At 46.3% G+C, this 19,307-nt stretch overlaps 1 protein-coding gene across 3 annotated transcripts in view; it reads left to right on the plus strand.

The window, feature by feature from the left end:
- Positions 1-19,307, plus strand: part of ldlrad4a (low density lipoprotein receptor class A domain containing 4a) — a gene marked incomplete at its 5' end in the record, with an annotated part of 67,503 nt that overhangs the window by 40,158 nt on the left and 8,038 nt on the right. Inside the window, one exon of one of the 3 annotated variants that reach the window (XM_080837470.1) lies at positions 3,811-3,910. The exons of the other annotated variants lie outside the window; for them this stretch is intronic. Within the exon in view, the coding sequence (XP_080693596.1) occupies positions 3,811-3,910 (100 nt within the window). Of the gene's footprint in view, positions 1-3,810; positions 3,911-19,307 lie in introns of those variants that run through there. 3 annotated transcript variants of the gene reach the window in all.

The following is a 19,307-nucleotide window of genomic DNA, read 5'->3' on the forward strand; positions in this document are numbered from 1 at the left end:
AGGGTAAGGAAGAAAGAGAGAAGAAGAACTCCTTAACCCTCAACTTGCCTGTGGGAATGCCCAAGGGGACGTTTCCTGGTCTCCTGGGTTGGTTGGCATGTCAATTGATGTTGCTGTGTTAGCGCATATTGCCACAATCGCCTGAATGCATTCAACTGTTGTGCTACCCGTAGTCATCGACTAAATGTAATGACTGAATGAAAAAAAAAACTCATGTCAGTGTTGCCATTGAGTTATAGAAATAGTTATAATCTCATGCAATATGTAGTCCTGTAAAGATCCTTTATTTATTGTGTTATATCCCTACACACAGTTCACTGTTGTCATTAATCAAGATGTGAAAATACACAATATATATGTCAAGCTTATTGGTTCAATTAAATATAGAATTAATTAATACATATTGTGAAAATGGGAACCATTCTGCATCTGGAACTGGAGCCTGGAATTCTTTTTTATTTTTTTGTGAGGAGCAGCAGCAAGTGAGGAGCAGCAGCAAGTGTGGAGCAGCAGCAAGTGTGGAGCTGTGTGTGTGTGTGTGTGTGTGTGTGTGTGTGTGTGTGTGTGTGTGTGTGTGTGTGTGTGTGTGTGTGTGTGTGTGTGTGTGTGTGTGTGTGTGTGTGTGTGTGTGTGTGTGTGTGTTTGGTGTTTGTATTGACAGGCTGAGAGGTCACAGGCGGTGAGCAGGGAGGCCTGTGGGAACAAGGTGCTCTCACTCACTCTCTCTCATTCTCTCTCTCTCTCACACCCCCCTCTCGGTGGCATGATGAACTGCTTACGTGATGGGATGCCCCCCGAGGGGGTGGCTTTCATTAGCCAGACTTTGACACACTCAGACTATTGACTTCTCTTTTAACTCTCTCTCTCCTGCTCCCTGTCTCTCTTTATCTCTCTTTCTCCTGCTGTTTCTTTCCATCTCGTAAATGTGTGTGCGCATACACACACACACACACACTACACAAACAGATACACACACTTCCCTCACTTCATTTTTCTTTTCCTCCAGTCTGTCTCTCTCCATGGCACTCCCACTTTGTATCTATTTCCCTGTACCTCTCTATTTCCACTCCCATGCCTCCCTCTGAATCGCTCATTTTTTTACCCACTACCACTGCCTCTCTCTCTCTCTCTCTCTCTCTCTCTCTCTTTCTTACTCTTTCTCTAATACATAAACGCCTCAGTGTGTGTTGGTCTAGATGGAGTGGTATGGGGATGATGCAGTAAACATCTGTAGCCATTGGGGACTGCACAGGTTAATCACGATGCCATATGATCTGGCCTCTTTCTCACACAAACACGCACGTATGCACGCACGCGCACACACACACACACACACACACACACACACACACACACACACACACCCACACACACACACACACACACACACACACACACACACACACACACACACACATTGGCCCAAGGATGCCCATCATATACCCATCTACACCACATATTTGAATGTCATATATATAGTATTCAGTGTAAACACGCTGTCTTTGAGGGCATTAACCTCTGCACATGATGTCTCCATGGAGCTTAGACAGCAGTGCCATGTCAGTTTTTCCCTGTGAGACTGTGCTAGCTTAACACTAGGCTAAGGAGCCTGGCCTCTCAGGGCAGCTAGCTACACACTCCGGGGGCTCCTCACCATAGCCACCATTTTCTAAACAAGCAAAGGGACACGCTGAGTTGAAAAAACTTGCAGGACTTTATGGTGGCTAGATTTGTTTTTGTTTTGTGTTTTGATCTCCTTTTTCCCCGTTGCTCCAGTAAGGCAAGAGAGCAGAGGCAAAAAGGCTTTCTCTCTCTTCGCTGACTGGAATGCGTTGCCCCAGACACACTTAACTCCCCCGCCCCACTCTCCACCACCACTACCACCAGACCAGCCCCTCATCATCAAACCGGTGGTCTGAGACTTGCGTCGGCATTTCACTCCTTAATGGTTGAGGTCAGGAGAACGGGTGGGAAATGTTGATCCTGCATCAGCTGTTGGAGATGAGGGGGTGTGGGCTGGAGAGAAACCGGAGCTTTCTGAAGCTTTTTCCCTTTGCGCTACAGTAATTACTGGCTCTGGATGCCCCCTCCCTCTCTTTCATGCACACACACTCAGTCTGGCTAAGACACAAATCCGCTGGCCTCGTGGTTGCTGTTTTAGACGCTGCTGTGGGGAGTGTGCGTTCCTGCGCCTGGTTGGTGAACCTGCAGCAGCAACAACAGACACGTTAAGTACGGCACTGGGAGAAAAAAAATAGGACGTGAATGGGGAATGGGGGAGGTGTCTGTCCCTGACGTTTCTGTGAGGAGAGAAATGGAGTGCCTAAGGAACAGAACGCCACTAGGGGGCGTGGGAGTACAGGAAGTATTACCCGTGTGACGTTTGATCGGACAGCCTCCAAAACAAGGAATGACCCAGACTAGTTGTTTCTGCGCAATGCTACATGAAATAAAAATGAATTTAGAGCACTTTAACAGTGTCTACTTTAAATAAATTGTGAATGCTGCTTATGTGCATCATAATTCAGTTTTCACCGTTGATAACGGTCCTGTCATGTGCAGCCTGTGTTAGACATTTTATTTTCTTACTTCTAGTAGAGTACCCGGTGCTACTTTACGTCCATGGTTCCAAGCACTGACTGGCATGCTTTTTAAACGTATGCATGTGTGTATGAGTGGGGGTAGCCGGAGCTATAGGGGTCGTCCAGGCGCATTAGGTATTCGGTGGGTGATGTGTTCCTGCGCTGCCTGGTGTCTGGTTGGTGTGGGGGGTGGGGGTGTAATAGCCCAGTCCTGCTCCCATGTGTTCTAAATCATCAGTCTGTCTGGCGCTGAGTGGGGTTTTTTTTTTTTTTCGACAACACTGTCTGTGTTGTACCTAGGCTAAGGTTAATTTGTGGTTCTTTTTACGTTTGCGTTGTTTGTTGCAGCCTAGTTTTCGTCGTAGCGTTTATCAGGTGTATTATGTTATTTTAGGTTGAAGGCTGATATTATAATATTATAAGTGACAAATTAGTCATTCTTGTTCTTAGTGTTAACTTCAGCGATAAATAGAGTTGGTGTAATTTTTAATATAAAATATGAAAAACGAATTTAAATCCAATCCTCATGTAAGTAATGTATAGGCCAACTGTATCTCGTTGTGTTCAGAACACTTTTATCATACCTTCTCAGCTGGACTTTAAAAAAAAAAACCTGACCCGGTTATTTATAGACAGTAGACAGTTTGGGTAGGAGGGGGTCCGCCACATCTGCTGAATATCCGCTAGACTGTGGGGTCAGCCCAAGGTTAGCCTCTTCAATACTGGCCTTGATTGGTCGTGGCTGGCACTAAATAAGTGTATGTAATTCTAACCGCCCACACTCCCACTGGCTAGACCAGCCCCTCTTTCACCGCCATTGTCACCACCAGTCTCCACTACGAGTCTAGCTTCCACCCCCGCCCTCCCCCTCCACTGCCTTTGCCCCACTCTTGCGAACCCCCCTGTCTGGCTGGAACTGCTCCCCCTCTAGAGGCAAGGAGGAGGGGTTGGGAGTAAGCCTGCCCACACCATGAGAACGTAACAGTGAGCCATTCTTTTGAATGAAAGCGAGAGGGACGTTGGAGGAAAGAATCGGCAAAACGTCAAGATGCGGGGAACCTATTCACCATAGGTAACATTAGCTACATCGGAAGGCAGCGAGCATGGCGTGAGAAATGTGGAACTGGAGAGGCCGACACTGACAGCGGGCTGCTGTATAAGTTGTCCTCCCTTTATGTAGGGCCGCTGCCGGCGGCTCTTCCCCGGCGTCCCATTACTCCCGAGCCCCATGCAAAACATAACGGTACCGGGCAGCTCCATCAACTCAAACTCCAATGTCATTTGCTCCTGCAACTGCACCGGATCCCAGCCACAGGGGATGGATATATGTAAGTAGCTACGCAGTTTATTTAGCCGACAGCAAGCTAACATGTTTTTTGAGTGCATTTGTTCTTCGTAAGCTATCGTATGTGATACAGGATAATTGGTTTAACCTCAAATCGCTAGCTACGTGTTCACGGGGTTCGATTGACAGTCCAGTCCTCGTTACGGCAAAGCGTTTGTTCAAGTTCAGCTTTGGTGATTTGATTTTTATTCAAGAAAAACACTGGCTGTATTTGTAATGTGCCGCTCAGAACCATATTTTCACTGTGCTGGTCATAATTTATTTCGGTTGGATATCTGTCCGTTAGAATTTGCATCAGAGCGTCATGGCGCATTAATATTCCGGGATGCATAACGTTAAACGTTTTTTGAAATGAGGAATATAGTTATTTTGAGGGTTCTGAACGCTGTACTTTACAAAGTCTGTCAGTGTCGTATAATCAGTCGTGATATCGAGCGTAAACTTCTATGTATGTTGCGTGGTGAAACCTAACACGGTGTTATGCATCAATTGAGAATTGCTGGTGTGGCTGTGGGGCTGCGCAGAGACGGTCGCTTAACTCCTGCAGTACTGTCGTAGCTCTCTAGCACCAGCCTACAAAAATGTCCCGGTAGTTTGGTAGACGCAGGCTGCGATTGCGCCGGGACTTTTCAGGGGCCTACCATAATCACTCTTCGGTTCCTTCGCAATTGAAGGCGTCTGCGTTGAAGGGGGGGGGGGGGGGGGACACACTAAACTAAAAGCGACAACAGCACAGTCTGAAAATTCACACAGACGGCTCGCCAGTCACCCTTCCCCCACTTCGCTAAGACCGTCTTGCTCAAGCACCGAGACAGGGCTCTGAGTTGTCTGAATCACAGCGAGGACAAAGGCCCGTCATAATGAGGTTCTGGGAAGTAAGGGGACTCACAAAGGCGCAGAGGATGTCTACAGCCTACAGCTGTGACAAATGGCCAGAGATATTCTCGTAATTTAAATTAGGTCTATAAAAAAGCAGACAGACTTTGCAGTAAAACGATGTTTTGAGTTTCACCAGGAGAGAGTTCATCTACTTTTGTTGTGGTAGTATTAAGTGGCAAACACACAAATTAGATAGTTTATAGTAAGTTCAGCTGATGACCCAGCTGATAATGCCTAACCATGATTTTGGGAAATGAGTTTAACGCGATGACAATTTAAATGACAGTTTTTACAAGTGCAATACTTTGCACTGTAGGCATGAGGCTCTGGGCTGCAGTCCATGTTCTCAAGCGCTAATCCCAATTTTTATTGACTGTCTGAATATGTTGGCACTCTGCGTGCAGACGCAGACTCCTCCGTCCCATCCAACTGAGCATCTGAAAAGTATTTATGTCTGCAGTGTCTTTTGTTAGATCTGTACACGTTAGGGAGAGTGAAAATGCGTTATATTGCCGTAACTACATCAGCTAGTGGTGTTCGGCAAATTATTGAATTGTATATTTTTGCAGTAAAGCCATTAGCCAACAGACTATAGACTATCTATTAGGACATCTATGCTACAATTCTGGGATGAATGTAGATTCTGTGTATACTTTCTAGATTCAGTGTTATACTTTGTGACTGAGATAATGTCACCTTGTTGCGCGTCTCGTGCTGTACCTTTCGTACGGGGACGGTTGGTGTGGTGCGGGCAGGGTTCAGTGGTGGCTTGGCTCGGGGTGTCTGCTGCAGTGCTGGCTGCTTTCTGGGCCAAGGGCCTGGCAATGGTGGGAAAACGTGGGAGTGAATGACACAGCAAAATATTTTTTTGCCATTCACACACACACAACCCCTACACCGACATCGAGACACACACACACACACACACACACACACACACACACACAGCCACCTACTTTCACCCACTCTAATATACTGCCTTTACACACACCCACTGTACCATCTACTCTTACACAGAGTCCTGTCACCTGGGAAAAAAAGGACGTCACTCGAGTTCAAGCTGTAGACTGTCTGGGGTCACGTCTAGGAATATTCAAACAGCCTCAGCCATGTGTATTTATCCCTTGTGTTGATGCTGTGCCACAGTCCAGCTCCTGATATGTTTTGGTCACGGAATTCCAGGCAACTGTTTTGTTGCTCCTGGTTACGACCACCCCCTGCCCTAATATGTGCATGTGAGGTCCAGCAAGCCAAGGGTTTTATCTAATCTGACAAAGGCCGTCTAACACATACAGCTATTTAAAGTGAAAACTGGAACATGCTATTTATAGAGTGCTTCGTGTGTTTGTGTGCGTGTTTGTGCCGAGTGGACCGTCGCGACGGGGAGATGGCGCTTGTTATTCTATGGCAACAGAAATATGCTGTCATGGTGTCTTTCCTCAGACTGGCTTTTATTTTTCTCTCCCCTCTGCATGTATGTGTCTCTCTCTCTTCCTCCTCCTCTCCCTCCCTTGCAGACAAAAGCCACACACACACACACACACACACTGACACACACACAGTGGTAAGTGTAATCCATTTCCAGTGGGGCCGCAGCCAATTTCAGACAGAGCAGAATAAGAAAACAGGATATTGGGCTGCATTTTGGCCGGGCCACGGACTGCAGCTTGTTTGTAACGAATACACAGGGGGACAAAAACACCAGCCTCGTCAATATCTGATCTCCGCATCAATTTGGCACCTTTTTGATTTTCCACTGGCTGCCTTCACCAGGGTGAACCTTATGAAAGGACGTGGGGAGTGTCACGTCTGTCTCACTCCTGGAAGAAGGCGTTCACCTCCTCCTCCTCCTCCTCCTCCTATTTTTTTTTCCTAGAGTACAGTACAAAAAAAAAAGAAAAACACAAGAGTGAAAAGTAATCCGAAAGTCTGTAAATCGATAGACCTCTGCAGAAGTTGTTTGTGCTGGGCATCAGGTTATGTGTAGTGTGGATTGGATTGGTACACTCAGTAACAGGCCAGGCTTTGCAGCAGACATGTAATTTTGCATGAACTGTAAGTTGAGCATGAAAAGCTTAGAGCTAGCGCATAAAAGGCCACAGATCCTGTCACAGAATGTTAGTCAACCCAAGTAGTCGTTGGCATGCTATGCCAAGCGGGTGTCTGTGTGCTTGGCCTTTGGCAGGTCCATGCACAAAATGTGTGTGTTCACATAATGTATAGCCTTGAAATGTTAAAGCAATAATGTACTCGGTCATGAACAGAGCTCTGGAAAAAAATATGCATTGGCATCCACATAAATCTGCAGGCCCAGCATATATTGCCCGGGCAACAAAAATGAACTGGACTTGGGTTTGTCTTCATAGAAGCCCTAATGGATGTTTACACAAAGTCTTCAAACCCCCAGCCACAGGAACCTCTCGCTTTTTAATTTTTTGGGGAAATTTGCTGAAAACTCTTTGACCTCTTTTCAAGTAAGTCGATAGCAGTGTGTGGCTCCCTCTCTCTCTTTCACTCTGCTCTCTCAGTGCCAGAGGAACATTGAGTGAGCTTTGTTTGTTTAGATGTTCAGACTGGCGATTGCCTTATTAGGAACATGTCAGTCAAACAGGCCCTGCAGGCAGCGGGGTAGTGTTTTAGCTGATGTGGTGTACTGTGCACATCAATGTTGTTTGTGTTTGTGTTCGATCATGTATGTATGTCCATGTGTGTGTTGGTGTGTCTTTATTTGTTTTGGTGCTGTTTTTTTTTTTATCTCTTCCCTTCTGTTCATCCTTGAGGCTTGCCTTAAGGTCACCCACCATCCCCCTTGTTTTCTTGCTGCCTGGTGTAGAGTGTAATCAAAGCGCAGGTTTATAGGCCCGGGCACAGTCGTAACACAGCCTCTTTCCAATAACCTAATGCACCTAATGCAGGGGACCCTGAGCGCCCTATGTGTGATGAGGTCACACTAAAGGTCAGCTGTCACCCCTCCTCCTAATCTCTCTGTTTGACCATCTCTGGTGCGTGGGTGTGGGTGGGTGTGGATGTGGGAGGGGTGGGGTGAGGTGAGGTGGGTAGAGGTTGGATAGATGTCATGATGTCCCCTGTTTTATGTCAGAGAGTAGGGTACCAGAGCTGAGTAGATGGGAGGAGGGGTGATGGTGGAGAGTGGTAGCTGTCCAAATTCAGCCCCTTTTTTAAGGCTACAGAACTGGAACTATAGTGAGTGCACTATTGCGATGGATCTACGGTGATGCATTTTGTATGATATGTTCAATGATTCTATGTAGAGATGCACCGATTGCAAAATTCTTGGCCGATACCGATTTCCGGTTTTTAAGGAGGTCTGACCTGCCAAAACCGTTTTTTCCGATACCGATTTTCTAAGAAATAATTATAATCATATAATAGACACCATATTTGTTTGGCCCTTCTCCCAGACAACATTTTGCTTATATAACTGCAATTAAAACCACAACTAGTGGTAGGCTATATGCTATCATAACTCCCCTTTTCAAGAATAAAACATCACAAATAAGAAATAGAGTGAGAGTTTCAACAGTGCCTCCTGAGCAGATTTATTTTGAACACTGACTTTCAGTCCAGTTTACAGGTCAATAACTAGGATAAAACTAAAATAAATACAAACAAAAGATAGAGTGCACTATTATGTACTGAAAATAAACTGGTTCTCAAAGTAAATTGCACATTTCAGGCCTTTGACCTCTCTAAATAAAAAAGTGCATTATAATATGGGATAAAAAAAACCCATCAATACAAACACGTTAACGTTACTCGGCTACTCTCAACAGCACAGACGTTCATTTGTGAAAATAACGATCTTTTTCTAACAATCATATTCTACTCAACTGTAAGGAATATTATTCTGCATAATGATCGGCTAAATATCCCGATGTGTTTCACATTTTTGTATAGTTATTTGCGAAGATATCCATAGATTTGTAAACTTCTTTTTCTGCACTGGCAGCAATACATAGCATTCCATATGGGACTAGTGGCAACGGGATTTCTGTTAGGGGAGTTGCCATGGTAATGGGTTGACTTGTTGTGGTTGTTCTGAGCACGAGTGAAATACGCTTTTATTAAACGGAGAGCTACTTATCCAAAGAGATATTTTCTCAGTGTGAGTTCTTGAGAGAGCCCTAACACGGACGCTACACATGTCTTATTTTTGACTTGCAAGCATTACAAACAGCGTGTTTTGGGTCGTCCTGGCACTCAGTGAAATAAGTCCAAATCAGCGACATGTTTTCTTCCCGAGTCTTGCTAGTTTTTAGCTGTTTTGCTCTGGGCGCATTGAGCTGCTACGCACCGCGCCTGTGGGTCGGTTTGATCGGCCGAAAACCGGAAATTACGACAGTGACCGGCAGGTCACCGATTGTGGCCGGTTGGATATAAAACCGGCTTTTTTAATCGGCGGCCGATTGATCGGTGCATCTCTAATTCTATGAGACATAAATCAGCGCCTGATTCACTGATTGCATCTCTGAATGCTATCCATAGGAATAAGCGTAATCGGATACCCAAACCAAACAGGAAGCCATGAACGCAGAAATATTGTGCTTGTTTCCATGCTATGTATTCTATTTCTATTGCTAGAACTCTAACCAACCATTCCGACCCCACCTCCCCCCCACTGTTTCAGAGGAGACTCTAGCACTGAATGCTAATGTCTTTTTGCAGTCAGTTGCGGTCCTAGTGCTCACTGCAGAGGTCGTTTACATGGAGCCTAGTTTGTCAATCTGATACGGATAGCTAATACAGATAGCCCTATCATACATACGAACACTCTCTATCCGCACCTTGTTTCCGCAACGATCGTAGTCCGGGGTAGAAAGTGAGTAGATTTGAATCGGTACGGGGGCTGGTGTTCGTCTGCACGGTTTCACGCAACCTGATGACGTCACTGCCCCACGTGATCTTTTCGCCATCTCCAACCAATATATATATAACTTGTTCTCCCTCAAAATCTCACTCGTGGTGGGCCTCGAATTCACTAACATTAACCCAGTCTTCTGATTTTTGATTAGCCCCCTATCTTGATCTAATTCTTCTTATTCAGACGTAACATAACTTTCATGACCACAAATATAAATTGGCCAGCGATTTAATTAGCTTTTTTATTCATAAATGTATGTAAAATGCTCGGAGCAATGCATCATGGGAAATGGGATGACAGACATGTCATGTTACTGTTCCAAACTCTTTATTATCAATAGAAAAAAGAATTCATTTTCGCATATCCTTTAGTCTGACCACTGATATTAACTATCATAATGTAATGTTGTTAATTGGAGCTTGAATGTCTTGTGTAATGTGTTTATCCTCGTGCTGTGAAGTACCTTCTTCTAGGTTTTTCACGTTTTTTCAGTTGTGTAAATAAAGCGCTAAAGCGCCACCCACAGGCGTGAGGTATGTACTACAGTCGGTTCACCACAATCTGCTGCCTCCGTGTTTACGCAAATCTCTCGTTGCCAGCCTCCGTATTTACGAAATTAAAAGATTCGATTGGTGTGAAAAGTAAATCCGATTCGGAGGCCCTAGACTTCGTGTGCATAGCACCTGCAGACTGCTGGGTTGCTGGGCTGGTTGTTGGCCCTCACTTCACAATAAATGAAGAGTGTGTGTGTGTGAGACAGAGAGGGGGGGTGTGTGTTGTTGTCCCCTTTGTGGGGGTGGAACAGTGCTCAGGGGGTCACCCCGGGTGATTGTGTGCACTCTGCTCCCCTTTTTGCGGTGGCAACTGAGGCCCAGGCTGCTGCAAGTCACCCAGCCTTGACATTGGCCATGGTTAACCCCCCCCCCCCTCCCCCCACAACCACGTCCACCCCACAATTTATTTCTCTCTTCTTTGTGTCTGTTCCCATCATCCCCACTCCATCCCCCACCTTCCCTTCCCAGGGGACCTCGCTGGGGCTCTTGGGAGCCTGCCATGGTGTGGATTTGTGGCCTTCCTGGCTTTTACGGGTGGGGGTGTTTGTGGCCTGAGGTGCCCTGGTGGAGGAGGTGTCGGTGCATTTGTGACTGTGTGTGTGTGTGTGTGTGTGTGTGTGTGTGTGTGTCTCTCTGTGTTTAGGGTGGGGTGAGGGGTGGTTTAGCGCGAGTGTGTTTGCATATTCAAAGTGTCTAGTCTGGTGTGTCTCTTTTTCATGATAAATACAAGTTTGAATCCCATCTCCTTGGTCTTTTGTGTGTCTCGAGTGGCAGGCTTGTTCCTGATGTCAGTGTGGCTTGAGGAAGCCATCACTTCACACAGAACACCCAGACCACACATACAGTAAATTGGTACATCACTATGCTTTTGCATTATCATCCTTAGTACTTTAGTCACCTTGATTATTTGTTGAAAATAGTAATGCTTATGGCCTATAACAATATGGTGCTCCCCGCACTTGCTGAAACTTGTTAAGAGAGGGTGCTTTCTCTGCCGACTGTATGATTGTTGATTTAGAAGAACTCCCAGCAGGAGCATTCAATAATGTCTCTCCCTTCTGACTGAAAAGAGGGTTTTGTCAGGTGATAAAACGTCTGGTACACGAGGACACACCTTAACAACACTCCAAAGCCGGTTATTTTTCCATGCGCAGTGTCTTGAATAACATTACCTTGCCTGTAATTGTAGAGAAAGGCATGGGTTTCAACGATTTTGAGGCCTTTACCGGTTTAAAGGCCTTTCGAACAGGAGGAATTATTACCCTGTGCTTGATAGCACTTGCTTATAGATTGTTATGGATTTTATCTCCTCTTTACATTCCTATGTTACAGTCACTTGTCCCCTTCAATGAACGCCGCAATGTGAAAAGTCTAAAGACTCTGCTCTCAGACAAAACAAGCTGAATGTTTTTTGATATTGTGATACTGCTGTCTGTGCGGCGACTACGCCTTGGCAACGAGAAAAGATTGAATCTATCCTCTGCATCTGGCTTCGCCTCAGTAGTTCGAAATGAAGGTGGGTACCATGGAGTAAGGAAAGTTTTCTTTTTTTCTTTTATTGGGAAACCTGCATATGTTAGGTTTAGTCTCAGTGTTGTAAGTCAGTGTGACGGGGCTGTGGGAGAGAGAGACTTGCGTTCTGGCTGTAGACACAACAGAGATGTGATGTTATCAATGCGTCTCGCACTACACATTCACCGACACGCACATACACGCGTGGTCTGTGTGCATGTGTGCTTGTGTGGGCTAGCAAGTGAAAGAGACAAACACACACACTCATCATGCATGCATGGACCATGGCCCTTAGCCCAGATATCAGCTGCACCCTCACTCCACCCCCGACACACCTATCTTGGGGAGGTCAGGGGTCATGGAATTGTTCCAGCACCCCTCTTTGTCATTGTCCTTGTTTTGTGCGGACGTGTCTGTTTACGTGAAAACCTATCTGCTCTACATTACCAGATAAACAAAAAAAGAAAACAGGAAGAGGTAGCATACAGCTTAATCCTTTTTAACCATGTAAAATAGTTACAAATGACACATGATTGTGTCCTTTTTTTCTGTATTAATATACTGACATTTCTTAGTCTAGCAATTAGTCATAAATATTTGACCTGGGAAGAAATATTACCAGCACCTGTTTTTTTGTGAGATTACCTATAGTGCATGTGTTGCTTATTATAGACTAATTTAAGTGTATGTGGCCATCACAGCTATACATTTTGATTCGGCTACCCATTTTATAAAGCAATAGGAAGTAATGGGATCCATAGTGTCATGGTGGACCTGGTATGGCTTATATATTCTAGATATTGATTTCTTCATAGTTCCCATGGGGCTAAGCAAAGTGGGGGAGGTTGCGGCTGGCCATGACCCTCATTTGGAAAGCCGTCAGGGATCTGATTGTGTCCCGTCATCCACACACCATCTGGCCGGCTCCCCTTTCACCAGCTGCCCCCAGTCAGTCGCAGAGGATGGCTGCTCTATTGTGTGTGGGGATCAGACCAACCATGTCTGGCCCTCAAAAAACCAGACCACATCACCCCCCCACCCAGTCCCCATCCCGCAGTGTGTGTCTGTGAGCCTACCAGTCCAGACTGCAGGCCTGGTTAGGAGCTGAGACAAAGTGAAAAATGACCCTCTGTGTGTCCCTGCTATTGTACCGCCTTCCTGTATTTGTTATTCTTGTTTTGGCTGCCCCGAAGCTTTAACCTCTAATGGTATTGAAAAAACAAAGCACAATGATGAAGTAAGGTAGTAGCCCCGAACCTGCAGACCACAAGATTTGTTGGTTTCCCAGAGGAGGAAAAGAGCCAACCATTGGTCGGAGATGGAGAGGTGACCGGGCCCTTTTTGGGGAAAAACTGCTGTGTGCGAGCACATTTGTAACTTCTGGCAGTTTAGAGTTTGACTTTAGCGGAACAGAGAGAATTGGGCATCATTCAGTCAGACCTGTTTTTGTGGTGTCAAATTAGGAGGAATGTACAGTGCTGAACAGGTATTCTTAAAAAGTCTCAAAAACTTTGGATCACTCATTACCAGTGCCCCTAGAAAACCCATATACAGCCCAGAAGTTTGAATGCCAGGGACTGGCGCAATTAAGCTCCGCATTCAAGTCTTTCAGTAGGCTGCACACCTGGCAAAGGCCCACAGAGCATTAGGAAATTCGTCAAGCGCAACCAAGCGTAATGTAAATCTCACTGGTGACAACACAGGAGTTGGATAAGAGGCCTAAGACTGTCTGAAACTGTAGATCGGCTATAGAGTCGATGTCCATCCAAAGTGACCGACCTCAGCTTTCATGTTTAAGGAGCTTTCCTTGTCATTTTGCAAAGGTTTGACTGTTTCTAAACTTGGAACGTGGGAAATCAGCTTGAAGTAAAAGGATCTTTACTCCCCTCCAGGATCCATGTTTGTCTGGGAGGTCCTGACTCAACAGTAAGTCAGCCGACCACCATTGGTTGAGAAATGTTGTGTAGAGGCCTTTGAATGTTTGTGGTTAGGCCCCGTGGATGCCTTTGGGTTTGGCGAGTGGACCAGTCTGGCTGGAAACGAAGCACGTGTTTTTTTTTTTTAGATGTAACCCCAAACGTTTGTCTATTTAAGACGTGAAAATTGCTGCCTTGTGCTGCCATGTCTGGTCGTTTGGACAAGAACGTGCTCCGCGAGTCCCTTTTCCGATCCCATTTGATAGCTCTGCATGTCTCTGCTGAGTTTTATTTGAAGTGCTTTTCCTCAGTACAATGTGGCCTGGTGACACACATGTTTGAGAGCTGTTTACACACTCCATCGCTCATATCTCTTATCGGTCACTGAGTCACTGGTGACTTAATCATTCAGTCAACACACACCAGATAGGCTAAACGTGAACCCGTGCCGAAAATAGCACAAAGAGAAATATCTAGAGAGGAGGGAGCGGGAGTGGTAGGGAAGTTATTTTGTCGAAGTCTTTTATCTCTCTTTGCAAACTATGAATGACTCATGTTGCTTGCGATGATGATTTGCGCTGTGAGTTGACCAGTCCGTGAACCCAAACAGAGCCCGGCCACCGTACATTTATGAGTTGTTCTGGGAGTCTCTATGGGACAGTTTTCTTACACATTGTGCAATTTGGGCGTCCTCTATTGGCGCTTAATCCGATGCTGTGCTGAAGTCGGGTCGAATAAAATCATGTATCGCATCGCTTTATGCTTGAGTAGTGCCTTCCGCAAAGCGTCCAATCACTTTCGCTGGCGATTTATCCTACCTAAAGGCATGGCGTGTGTGTGTGTGTGTGTGTGTGTGTGTGTGTGTGTGTGTGTGTGACGTTCCTCATTTTTCACAACGGGGGGTCCCACGCGACGGTTGTCAGGGCTTCCCTGCGGATAGAGACCACCGGGGAGTGATGCTGCTGTGGCGGAATAGCATTAACTTTAAGATGAAAGCTCTCACTTCCGCTCTGGCTGCATGAAGAAGTGTTTGAACTTGTGTGTGTGTGTGTGGGAGCAAGAGAAGGAGAGATAGAAAGCATACACACATGTCACTCTTTCCCCGATTGCGGTACATAGCCAGCGGAGGCTATTGCACACAGCATGGGGCGGTGGTTATGACTGCCAGCTCCACAGCAGAAGCAGTCTAGAGAGGCCGCACTGCAAGAGAGAGATGCTCCCGTCTGCCTGTCGGACTTACAAGAGAGAACATGATGTACCAAAACCACTGGAGCTTTTTCCCCCCCTAGTTTGTACTTTTAAAAAGTACAGGCCAGTTTTTTCAAGCTCCTTTTTCATTGGTCAGATCAGTTTCATTGGTTTATGAGGGTTGGTTCTTTTGCTTTGGGGGGGGGGGGGGCAGTATTCATGGCAAGGTGGTTGGGGTAGGATGAGCTGGCAGCAAATGGGAGGAGAGGGAGAGAGATGAGGGTTCTGTAGCAGGTGGTGTCTGGGCTCTTGCTGGCTTATCCTGCTCAGTCTTACCAGGAGGGTAAATAATTAAAGAAAAGTGGGTGTTATGGCATGGTGGAAGTCTAGACGTGTCTGGCGCCCGTATGGGGTAGTTCTTTTAATGCGAGCACTTTATCTGCGATTTGAAACCAGTTAAGGGGGTGGGGGTGGTGTTGTATCAGTGGATGGGGACCTGCTTAGGTGACATCGGCGAGACGCCGATGAATCGCTCCACGGCAGACATGATTAAATGTTCCCCCAAGCACCTCTGAGCTCCCTTTTTCGAAACCTCTCTTGTTGCACGGGTGCCAAAATACCACTCACACTGACGCATGCAAAGAGGCAGTGGTTTCTAAGGCCTTGTAGCTGGTAGCCAGGGCTGCGGGGTTATTTGGGTGAGGGTGAGTGGAAGCGTTGGTTTAAGTGGGTGCCCTGTTTTATCTCGTTTGTTCCCCTAGAAATCTCCTGATGCTAGTGCAGGCTGTCGGGAACTCCAGTTAGCTCCCCTCTCTCTTCCACCTCCCTCCCTCTCCCCATTCTGCTGTTTCTCTCACACTCCTTCTCTCTCTCTCACACTTTTGTTCTCGGTTCACACTCATAGCATGCGAATGAAAAAGTGTCTGACACATAAGAGGACGTCACAGGCAGGCTCCCTTAAAAAAAAAAACATTTTATTCTCTTCATGCAGAATGAAAAACTAAAGGCTAGGAAGGGAAAACACAGTCCCACACCCTCTCTCCTTCCCTCCATTCTTCCATACTTCATCTCCCAAACTCCTCCAGTTCCCCCTCCACTCTCCTTAGTGACTCATACCATGTTGCAGGGGAGAAGAATGTTCCAGAACGGGAAGTGTTGCAGTTTGTCGGCACAGAGAGGTGGGCCTCCCCCTCGTCTGGCACAGCTTCTTTGGGCGAAAAACCTTGCCGACGTCTCGTTCGTTTGTTCGCTACCTTGCGCGTGTGGGCGTCTCGATTGTGCCTGTTCCCTTTGTCCAGATGCCCACTGAGGCTGCGCTGATAATGCCAGGGGAGACAGAAGAGGGGGGGGGGGGAAGGAGGAAGAAAGCGGAGGAGGAGGAGGTACCTCTTTCTCTCACAGGTATCCCAGAATGCATCTCTTCCTTTTGCCGTCCGGTGTCAGTCTCCGTGCCAGTGGCTAATGGGATTATGTCTTGTCTATGCGTCTGTCATCTTTTTGCGCTGAATTGTGCCTCGCCGTCGCTGTAGACAGAAAGAATTACCCTCCCCTGTTTATTCCTTTTTACATCTATCAGCCAAAAAACACAGCCCACAGGAATGTGCTTGTATTGGGAGGTACAGCGTTTTTGTCTCTCCTCCGTGTGTGTAGGTGGCATTGTTTTGCGTTTTCTGAACGTACGGGGGTGGTAGCTACTGCAGTTTTAGGTCAGAATCTACAATATATTCCTTCCAATATATCCCACTAAAATTCTGTGACCTGTTTTTCTAACCCTAGTATTCCACTCCATAATTAACACAGAGAAGATTCATTGAATCCTGTATCTTTCAGTGAATTTATGTAAACTTGTTCGGAAAACTTGGCACACAAAAGTGTATATGCACTCATCTTAAATTCCTGCAGCATAAATTCAAGAGTATCCAGTTGAGACAAACATTCGGCTAGTTATTAATGATTCTATATGTTTTATATGTTGTGATCCTGAATGCAATATGGACTTCTCCAATCCATATTTTGATTACTCACAAGACTGCAAGGAAAGACATTTCCCACTCCACTATATTTCTGGAAAAGCTTTCCTCGAGGTCTTTACACTAATATCTGCTCACCAGTAAAAGCAGTTGCAACATTTAAGAGGCACATTCGACCACACGGTTCAATAACTACTAAATATTTCAGTTTATTGATGAAATATTCAGTGATACAATGATGCCAGACAGTTAGCCAATTAGATCCAGGTAAATATTTCACCAGACAGATTACAGGAGATGAAGCTCACCTAGCTTTGGCAAAAGCCTGTCTGGTTGTGTCATCCTCGGTGCTTAATGCTGAAATATAGAGAGAGTTCTTTTTTTCTTACATAGTCTCTGCCCTCATGAAGTTCCTGCCAATGTTTTGTCTTTTTCATTGCTGTATAAAACATGTCAAGGCATGGCTATAAATCATGAAGATTAAATCGGTATTTGGGTATGACTACATCCGGCTTCATGGCCTTAGAGTGAAAAGAACTCTGTAGAGCTGTCAGCTCTGCATGTAGCAGTTTGCTTGAGGCATCCATCCTACAGGACTGTCTGTGGAGTCCCTCCTGTTTCTGGGCCCTGTGATCTGTGTGTGTGTGTGTGAGATATAAGTGAGCGAGTGAGTGAGTGTGTGTGAGAGAGTGAAAGAGTAGTGTCCGTACCACACTCGTGCCAGCCCACCCACCCGTCTCTGCCAAGTCGTGCCGATGCAGTTGTCATGGAGACCGAAGCAGCCCCGCAGCAGGGTCACTGGACTTGCGGATTGAGGGTCGGACTGGTTCCGGAAAACCCCGCAGCCAGCGAAAAACACAAAAATACAAAATTGAATAATATCGGTGTAACAATATAAATGCCATGAGCTTATGAATGGCCTGAATACACTGAGACTCACTGCTAATTACATTACGCATCAGTTACATTAGATCTGTTTCTATAGGAGTGAGAGTATTGCATTGACTGAAACACAGCGCACGTGTAATGTCTTAGTCTTATAGTGGAATTCTAATTGTAACAGTGTCAAAGACTAAATGTGTTGTGTGTGTGTGTGTGTGTGTGTGGCGTTGTATTTCGGGGTAGTGCTTGAAAGAGGAAAGGGAACGTGGTTCCTGTACGTATCTGCCATGTGACCGACCGCTCAGAGGAAGTGTTTTCAGGCAAGCCGCACACAGATGGCAAGGAAGAGTCAGCCGTCTCCATTCTGCTGCCTGTTTTCTGCTATTCTTTTCTCTCTCTCTCTTTCTCTCTCTCTCTCTTTCTCCCTCTGTTCACCCTCCCTTTCTCTCTCCCTCTGCCTGCCTTTCTTTTCCCTTGGATCGTGAGAGCACAGCTGTTTTCCTTCTGTCATGAAACTGCAGAGAGAGGAAGAGAGAGCGAGAGGGAGAGAGAGCAGGAAACAGGAAATGGCTTCATGAAATATAGATCTGGAGCCCAGGCTTGCTCGTGTCCTCGCCTCATGCTCGCACTGAAACAAAAGAGAGTGGGAGAACGAGAAAGAAAGGCGGGGGGTGGTTGGGGAGAAGTTTAGCGAGAGGGGCCTTATATAGTCTGCTCTGCATTCCCCAAAGCCACAAAGCTCCGACAGTCACCACCGTCTGGTTCCAACCTCACCTCACAAAGCTGGGGACTTCTTGAGATAAAGCACAGCCCTGAATATGGGGTGAAAGTTTTTCCCTGAACCCATGGCCCCTGTTCCCTGTTTGGGTGCAAACAGTGGTGGGGAGGGGAGCAGGGGGGTGCCAGTTAGGGCTTTATTGTGACAGGTGTCACCGTGCCTGTTGATGGCTAACAATGCAATGGCCGCCGTGCGCAACTGTAAGAGGATTGACCTGTCTGATCGCTCACTCAGGCAGCATGAGCCAGAATTAGCCCCACTGCTCGACTACCACCCCCCCTATAACCCAATCCCAACCACACCCAGGCCTTTTTTCATTTGTGGAAGAGTTGGGAGAGGCATTAGGGTTACCTCAGCTGCCTGTTTTCTTATGCTTTCGTTTTTTGTTGTTTGTGTGTGTGTGTGTGTGTGTGTGTGTGTGTTTTTTTGTCTAGTTCAGGCACAACAGCATAGGAGGGCATTTCTTTGCCGTGTCTGGCGTGTCTGTATTCTTTATTTTCTTTCCATTATTGTTCTAAAGGCCAGTCAAAACACATTAAGCTGGGGGTGGGGTGGGATGGGAGGAGATGGGTTTACCAACTCCCATCACAGAGGCTGATATTATCAAGTAGCAACACAGGCAGCTAGCAGGACAAGCTATGCTTTATGGTTGTGTGTGTGTGTGTGTTCTGTTGGGCAATGGTGATGGGACCACGTTAGCTGTCTGAGACTGTGGGATTTCATTCTTTTTCTCTGACTCCTCCTGAGTACACGCCGTGCAGACTGCAGACGGGATTGGGTGTGAGCCTCAGATTAGAGTGGAAGTTGCTCCCAGGGCTT

Source organism: Sprattus sprattus (assembly GCF_963457725.1).
Source record: "Sprattus sprattus genome assembly, chromosome: 4".
Lineage (NCBI taxonomy): Eukaryota > Metazoa > Chordata > Actinopteri > Clupeiformes > Clupeidae > Sprattus > Sprattus sprattus.